General features: G+C 38.1%; 1 protein-coding gene across 2 annotated transcripts in view; it reads left to right on the plus strand.

The window, feature by feature from the left end:
- The window catches only part of LOC137999240 (anamorsin homolog), a 31666-nt gene that overhangs the window by 20322 nt on the left and 2164 nt on the right, over nucleotides 1-9180 (plus strand). For both annotated transcript variants that reach the window (XM_068845083.1, XM_068845092.1), the window contains 3 exons: nucleotides 5836-5905; nucleotides 6738-6786; nucleotides 7940-8015. In XM_068845083.1, the coding sequence (XP_068701184.1) occupies nucleotides 5836-5905; nucleotides 6738-6786; nucleotides 7940-8015 (195 nt within the window). The remainder of the gene's footprint in view (nucleotides 1-5835; nucleotides 5906-6737; nucleotides 6787-7939; nucleotides 8016-9180) is intronic.

Genomic DNA, 9180 nt, shown 5'->3' on the forward strand with positions numbered 1-9180 from the left:
CTTAGGGCAGCGAGCGTGCTGGGACCTGGTGCAACCTTGTAGGCCAGGCTCAGTCACCGGGTCCATCTCCTCCCAGTGGGCCTCATACCAGTCAGTGTTATGCTCTTTCTTGCCGTAGGTGGTGATGGTTGATGTGTACATGGCATTACGGGCCCACTTGAGGTCTGAGCTTTGATCAGTAGTATTGGCAAGTGTCTCTTCTAGCTGGCTGATGTACTGCTGCGTTCTCTCCTGGTTACTGACGCAGCAGGTGTTAATTCGTGGGCATCCCTTCTTCTTGCCATGTTGGATCTTCTTGGTTGTTACGTGCACCTTGCAGGCGACTTGTGAGTGGTCAGTGTTGCAGTCTGCACTGTGGTAGGTTCGGGTAAGGAGGACACTGGAGAGTTCTGCATGCCTGGTGATGACGAGGTCAAGCTGATGCCAGTGGTGTGAGTGCGGGTGTCTCCAGGACACTTGATGGATGTCTTTGCATTTAAAAAAGGTGTTTGTCAAACAGAGGCCATGGAAACAGCACAGTTTGAGTAGCCGCTGGCCATTGTCATTGGTTTTGCCTCTTCCGTGCATGCCGAGGCATGAAGGCCAGGCTCCATGATCTGCACCCACTCTGGCGTTGAGTATCCAAGGAGGTAGATGGCTTCTGAGTCGGGGATCCCTGATATCATTTCATCAAGGGCCTCATAGAAAGCGTCTTTCTCTTCTGGCGGTGAACACAGGGTTGGGGCGTACACGCTGATGATGTTTGCCGGGCCTGACTTTGTCAACATGCGAAGTGCGAGGATGCTCTCTGTGCCTGCTACAGAGGGCTCTACAAAGGCGAGCAGTGTGTTCTTGATAGCGAAGCCAACACCATGTAACTGTGGCTCCTCTGGTGGCTTTCCCTGCCAAAAGAAGGTATAGTTGGCCTCTCTAAAGGTGCCACTGCAGAAAAGAAGACAGGATGGCAAATTATTGGTATATTATTGCCAAATTGTACGGTAGACCTTTCAAGAGGAACCTAGTTCGAGCCACGAAGAACCCAGAGAAGAAACATTTGCCTAATGAAGTAAGACTAGTTGAGGACTTCACACCCGGCGATTTCGAACTCCGAAAAAAATCTTTACCTATGATGAAAAGAGCTTTCGAAGAAGGCAAGAAAGTACGTTTTACTTAAGGGAAACTGTTAATTGACGGTAAGGCTTTTCTGGGGCTATAATTTAGATTAAAATGGAATAAAATAGTTTGAAGCAGCTACTATAAAAAATGTATTTTTTGTTTTAGTTACACTCATTTCGGAGCGAAGCTAAGATCAGTGTATAAACATCGTGCAATGATTTCACTTGTGGCCAAAACGCTAGTGTTGCTTGTGCATTGCTGCACTTCCGCAAATTTTTTGAGTGTGTATTTTCTGTTATTTAACTTCTCTTTCTTCGCTTTATTTTTTAAGGTACTCTTCGAATCCTATTATTTCTTTACCTCAAACACTTTAAATCTTAATAACATTAGATGTATAATTTACATTTTAGCAAGCTGCCGTTTGCTGAAATGCAATCCCTCTTCAGAGTAAATCTCTTTATTTCTACCTCCTTTTCCTTTTAGTTGGTCAAAATTAATGATTACTGGTAAACTCATTTCCGTAGCAACTTTCGAAAACGAAAAACAATTTTCACCTGGTGCAGAAAACAAAAAGCAGATATTATTTTTTTACAGGAAACTCATTCGACCGAGAACAATGAAGCTCAGGAGCGCTTACCATTTGAATGGAATTTTCGGAAATTCCGGACAGAATTCAAATGAAACGGTTCATCCCGGTGGAATGTTTTCGGAAAAAAGGTAATACCTTTCGAGGTATTCCCTTTTTCTTGCTTTGACCGGAATGCCCGGAAATTTCTGTACGATTTGTCCACAATTACAAGTGTCAGAGAAATGGACTGTTCCATTTGTTTTTCAACCGGAACAGCCCGTTTTTCCTGTAAATGATACGGCACGTTACCATTTTCTTTTTCTAAGTACAGAACGTGTAGTACCATTTGTCGAAATGTTCTCACCGAAAATTTCATTCAAATGGGGTGCCCCATTCTTCTGTTCTTCTGTTTTGATTGTATTGTCGAACAAAACGTAGCTGAAGCACATGGCAGATTTCTCATATTCAAAGTACTACTCAATGGTGAACAAACCCTTCTGGTAAACATTTGGCCGAACTATTGTGAAAAATGATTTTGATACCATTGAAAATATTATTATGGGTGGAGATTTTAATTGCCCATTTAACCCCACAGTTGACAAAGGGGGTGGAATCCTATCCCCAAGGCAATCTCTAATTAACATAATAGAAGAGCTACAATCAGAACTGGATTTACATGACATTTGGCACATTAAAAGCCCTACGACACGTATACATGGAGTCAATCGGAACCTCGGATCTTTTCTTGATTAGATTATTGGTTAATTTCAAATTCTTTAGCGGATAATGTTTGTACAGATGATATAATACCTTCTATCAAAACAGATCATTCCGCAATCCTAATAGAATTTCAAGGTGTGATTCAAAAGTAAAGGGTACCGGAATTTGGAAACTCAATTGCTCCTTACTGAGTGACGAGACTTACGGTGAAAAAAAAATATTTCCTAATACCTAAATGGGTAGAGGAAGGAGAGAACTATCTTGAAGACCTGTGATCAGTGTGGGACTGGGTGAAATACAACATTAAGAAATATTCCAGGAAATATTCAATGAATAAATGTAAGGAAAAGAAAGCGGAAGAGCAGATGTTAAAAAAGGAATTCCAAGAAGCATATTTAATATTTGAAAACAATCCTTCTCAGGAAAATCAAGCAACTTTAAATGTGCTACGAGAGCGAATTGAAAAATTGTATGAGGAAAAGGTTGAAGGTATAATTGTGAGATCCCAGGCACGTTGACATGAGCACGGTGAAAAGAACTCTTAAATATATTTTTAACTTCAGACGGAAAAACGAAATCATATAAAAAAGCATATTTAGAAACTTCGTCTGAGTGGAATGATTACATGATCTGATCCTTTTGAAGTTTTAGATGCTGGTAAGACCTTTTATGAGAATCTTTATAAATCCAAGCGGAACAGCTGGCAACAAAATGAACAATATGTCAAACTTGAAGGCTTGCCAATGCCAACTCTGTCACATGAACTCAGACAAAGTGGTGAGGGAGTGATTAGCTTGGAGGAATGTACTGAGGTGTTAATTTAACTCTCTCCCTCTAAATGATAAGGTTCCAAGTAACGATGGATTACCGATGGAATTTTACAAAATGTTTTGGGCTTCTATTGGTAAACGTCTAGTGGATTGTTTTAATGTATCATTCGAAAAAGCAGAATTGAGTTCATCACAAAAGCAGGCTGTTATTACTCTAATTGAAAAAAAGGAGCAAGATCGCTGCGACCTAAAAAACTGGAGGCTGATCTCTCTTTTAAACGTTGACGCAAAGATAGCTTCGAAAGTGATCTCCGAAAGAATGAAACAGCTACTGCCGGGAATAATACACCATGATCAATCTGGATATATTCCTGGAAGAAATATTGGGGAGAATATTCGCTCAATTCTTGACATATTGAGTTTCACGCGAGCAAAAATTTGCCAGGCCTTTTGTTATTTATTGAAGCTTTTGATAGCTGCTTAAAATGGTATTTTCTGAAAACGTGTTTGGAGCTATTTAATTCTGGACCTGACCTTATAAGATGGGTTAATACTTTTTACAAAAATTTTAAAGCTGTATAATAAATAATGGATAATGCTCCCATGCATTACTTCAACGAGACCCGCTCTCGCCATCTGTTTTTGTCATTTGTTTTGAAATATTGGCTATTGCTGTACGAAATGACGTAAATATTAAAGGGATTAAAATAAGTGATTCGGAAACTAAATTACTCCTGTTTGCTGATGATACAACTGCCATTTTAGCGGATTTGAACTCTGCTCAAGCCTTGCTTAAATTACTTATTTAACGATTTTGAGAAAGTCTCAGGTTTAAAGCTGAACGTTATGAAAACAGAAGCCATGTGGATTGGATCTCTTCAGAGTTGTGAAGGCGAACCTCTGGGATTCAAGGGGAAAACATGTATCTAATTTTTAGGTATCTTCATTACATATGATATGAAGATACTTGTTGAGAAAAACTTTAAACAAAGGTTGAAGAAAATCGCAAATTTAATAAATGTTTGGAGGTGTAGAGGTCTATGCATTCATTGCAAAGTAAACATTATTAAAGCAATCCTTTTCCCCAAAATGATTTATCCCAGCTCTTTCTTAAGTACGCCAGCTACAGTTATAAAATAATTCAATTCTTTGGTGTTTAATTTTGTGGAAGGGGAAAGAAAGTCACCCGACGTTCAACGTATGCGCCCTATGACTCTGGTGGTCTGAAAATGATTGACTATGAAACTATTGTAAGGGAATTAAGATTAAGTTGGTTGAAACGAATAGTGGAAGTGGAGTGTTATGGTTTTGGAAGCATTATCTTAATTATCTTTTAAGCAACAAGGGAGGGTTATTCTTCCTTGAATGCAATTACGACGTAAAGCAGACGAATATCTTGCCAACCTTTTACCATGAACTCCTATCTTGGTGGGTTGAATTAAGAGACATTGTTGACCCAGATAGGGGTCACGAATACATCTTATGGAACAATAAAGAAATTATGATCGAGGGTAAAACTGTTTTCTACAGACACTACTTTGATAATGGGGTAATTTTTACAAAGGACCTGCTTTATGAAAAGACAATGAGCAATGAAAGAGCAAGGTTTAACAAACTCAAATTTATTGATATGGACTGGTCTAAGACAGTCTGCCATCGAAATTACGTGTTAATATATATAACTTCGAGACTGTCATTGACTTGGAAAATTATAAATGTAAAAAATACTACTATCACCTGATAAAATTTAAATATGAAAAACCTAGGAAATGGGATGAGCTTGGCCAAGCATTTGACTTAAGAGAAGACCAACTTGCAGAAGCATATCTCTTACCTCTCAGGGTTGCAAACGAACCGTATGTACGCTCTTTTCATTATAAAGTGCTAAACTACGTCCTTTTGACAAATGACCGTCTTTTTAAAACAGGATACATCAAATCCAAACTGCCCCTTTTGTCAAGAGAGTCGAGAAACTACTCATCATATTCTATTTCAATGCTCGTTTTCCAAGTGTTTTTGGAATATGGTATCCTCTTGCATATGAAATAGACTTGGAAGTTGCAGGTGCCTCTCGATACGCGACATTTTGATAGGTATTCTGAAGGAGGGAATGGATTTGATTAACTTCATAGTAATTCTAGGAAGAACATATCTCACGGTGGACCTGTCGGTGTAAAGGAATTAATCCTAACTTAATCATTTCAAAAGAATTTTGGAAATCAAATATGAAACAGAAGAATACATAGCTTTTAAAACAAATAAGATCAGCCAGTTTAAAAGGAAATGATAAGTGTTTGAGGTATTTAATTTAATTTTTCCTTTTAAAATCTGTATTAACTCAGACTTAAGAAAATTGTAAGTGCAATATTAGCTTTGAGTCATGTCATGTACAGTGTAATATAAAAATACTTTGTAAATCGTATTAGTTAATAATATTGCAATGAGTATTTGTAAAAAGAGAATGTGAATCATGTTCTTGGAGACCTTGGTACAATTCAAGTAATTACACTGTAGGTCCCTTGAAGTAAAAATTGGGTTTGTTCTCACTATTTCCTGAAGGTAGAGAAGTAACACAAAAAAAAAAAGCTGGGAAAAACCAACTTTGTTGTGGAAGCCTCACTGTCCCAATGAAAGTCGCTGAATGCTTTCATTAACCCTTTTATATTTTTCATCATTTCACAGGATATTCTTGACTCAGACACTCTCCTTGATGATGACGATCTGCTAAAACCTGACCCTGTTTCTCTTAAAAGTATGTTCTGCGGGTAAATTAGTGTGAAGGTTTCCTGTCCATTGTTTTCATGGGATAGTTATTTTACTGTAACGGATACGACTCTCCAAGATCCACTTTAAGGGTCAAAAGGTGTCGGGCGTTGGAAAGGGATTGATTATCGAACATCGATCAACAAGAATTCAGCATTAAATCACCGTTGACTGATCCCAATTGGTTCTTGTCTTCTCGTGTGTTATTCTTGTGTTTGATTCGAGAAGTCCGTAAAATCAATCCCTTTCCAACACCCGACATCTTTTGACCCTTAAAGTGGATCTTGAAAGTCGTATCCGTTACAATTATTTTTCAGGAAAATAGCTGGGTATTGCTTTTTGTGGCTACCTCTGCAAGTGACAGTTGTTAATAAAGATTTTTATTGGTCCTGGCCTCATTCTTCCTTTGTTGGCCAGACATTCCTTGAAAACTGGTTGGACTGAGAAGGATATAAAGCAACCAAAAACGTTGAAATTGTGACTTTTTGTGATAAAATGTCGACCTGCAGGGGTTTGAGGGAGCAGATTTGGAGCAAAAACCTCATGGAAATTACCCTAAAACAAACTTGGGAAAAATGTTGAAATCTTTGGTTCCAGACCAGTCAAACCACAGACTTCGTTATTCATCATTCTAGTCTGCTACCAGCATTAGAGACAGGGAATTCCTCTTTTTAACAAAACTCATGGTGATTGCTTCTAGAGGAATTCAGCAATACGTTCTTCCTGTTTTCTCTTTTTGGGTTAAAGGACCCCTTATCTTTCTACTACATTTAGCAGGAGGAATTCTTTCATTTTAGTTCTTAATTTTGTTTCTTTCATAGGTGACTGTGGCACAAATCTGGCAGGCAAGAAAAGGGCTTGTAAGAACTGGTAAGCAGAGGGTACATGTACATGCATTTATTGGTACTGTAGGTGTGAAGTTCATTTCTGTTTTGTGAGTAATGGTAACAAATTTGATCCATACGATGTTGACTGATAGTTGATTAACTGTAGGTCAACTGTCACTAGACAGGGAACTCATGAACACGACAAATTGACCTGCTCCCAACTTTGTGGTTTCATAGCTCAGTTGGTAGAGCACTGAACCAGCATCGCAGAGGTCATGGGTTTGAATCCCAGTTACCTGGATTTTTCAGGTGTCAAAGAGTTATCTCTATCTTTGTTAATTGATATTGTAGCCATACATGTCAAAATAAATTGAGGTATTGGTAACAGTAACAGGCAATACAAAAAAGTGGATTTTAAACTGATTTGTATTGAGTTATTGATGTTAAAAAAGTTGGAATTACAAGCATTTGACTATCGGCCGATGATGGACATCAGACAGTCAGAGGGACTAAACTGTTTCATAAAAGAATAATCTCGCTCTGTTCCCACTTCAAGGCCTTTACTACACTCCCTGCTTCGTTAAATCGTTTGAATGCAACTATGACAAACAACATGCCCCTGAATTAACCATTGACCCTGGGAGTATCCATATCCATGTGAAACCTGTTGCACTGGCATAAAAACAGGATAATAACGGCTGTTTGCAACCTAGGAGTAATATTAATTTTGGATTATTAAACTGTGTGCGTTCGACAAATGAGTAGGAAGCTCCGCACGAACCCCATCCGAGCAACCCTGCAAACACCGATGCTTACAAAAAAGATTGTTTCGAAGCGGACATTTAAACCTGAGCAAACTTAGGAAGCGTTCACCTCTGTCAAATGCAATAGCAAAATTGGCTATTCAGTCCTTCCAATTTGCTTTTAGCCGGGCTTTTCGACTTTCTAAACGTTCCAAACTAAATGCATGATATATTCTGAGAAAACGCTCCCAGAGCGTCTTGTTTGAGATAGCAATGTATTTCTTCGCTCGCTGCCTCGAGAACATGTCATTATTGTTCTTTAATAATAGGCACTTGAAGTTACTTTGTGTGTGCGCACATAACGTCCTAGAATGATTTTTTAATAAATTGCATGCAAATGTGGTTTCAGCCAGCAGCAGATTTTACATGCCAAATTTATGTTCATCCTTACAGCACTTGTGGATTAGCTGAAGAAATTGAGCAGGGAAAGGAACCTTTAAAGAAGACTGCCACATCATCATGTGGGAGTGTGAGTTGTTTTAGTTATGAATTTATTCACGTAGAAGAAGTGATTTTGGAAAACATTTAGCGATTAAAAAACTGTCAGTGATAAAACATATCTAAACGTATTAAAAAATACTTAAAACTTTGTTAAAAAACGACATTTCGACATTAGCTAAACGTCATTATCAAGTCAAAGTAATTTTAAAATTGCAATCTATAAACAATAGTAGACAAGAAGCTGGTATAGTGCAAGAAAGGAACAATGAAAATTAAGCAAAAAGTTTGGCACTTATGGAGTCCGTCTGGAGAGTCTTAATGAGGAGCATTTGGTAGACTAAGCAATCAAATCTGTTCTGGCATTTTCTTAAGACCTTAAATTGGTATTATTTCAAATTAAAGATCTTTATAACCGTGATCTTCAAAAAAAATGTCAAGCAATTGCCGACTTTTGGTGAAGGTGTTGGGCTGTATACCCAAAATAATCTGCATCACACAGATCACATATAAAATAAGAAACAACACATTGCCGGAATCACAACTGATGACTTCATTTCTTTGGGTGTAAGATCTTGCCCCAATTTTTTTCTCACAAAAACTGGTTGTACTGGAACACCAATCTTATGACCATTTTATCAGTTACTGTAACGATATGTATCATATGTTATCGACAACTAAAAAACGCAGTGTGTGGGACGAGTGGTCGACAACTAAGCAGGCTCCCTTTTCGAAAAGGGAAACTGCTTAGTTGTCGGCAACTTAACTTCAGCGTTTAGTTGTCGACAACTCGTCCCACACACTGCGTTTTTTTAGTTGTTGATAACTTTTTAGATGTCGATAACAAATAGTTGTGCACAACTAATTGTCTAGTCTGTAGTCTGTGGAGGCCCTTAGTCATAAGATTGGTGTTACGGTACAATCAGTTTTCGTGAGCAAAAAAATTTGGGCAAGATCTTACACCCAAAGAAATTAAGCCATCAGTTGTGAATCGGCAATGTGTTGATTATTACGCGTACATTGTATTTTAAATGTGATATGTGCGATGCAAATTATGTAGGGTATACAGCCCAACAACTTCACCAACACATTGTTGAACATGACAATTCGGCAATTGGTCGACATTTTTTGCAAGCTCACAGTTGTGAAGATCTTTTTATATAATACCAATTTAAGGTCTTAAGAAAGAGCCAGAA

This window comes from Montipora foliosa, chromosome 1 (assembly GCF_036669935.1).
Source record: "Montipora foliosa isolate CH-2021 chromosome 1, ASM3666993v2, whole genome shotgun sequence".
NCBI lineage: Eukaryota > Metazoa > Cnidaria > Anthozoa > Scleractinia > Acroporidae > Montipora > Montipora foliosa.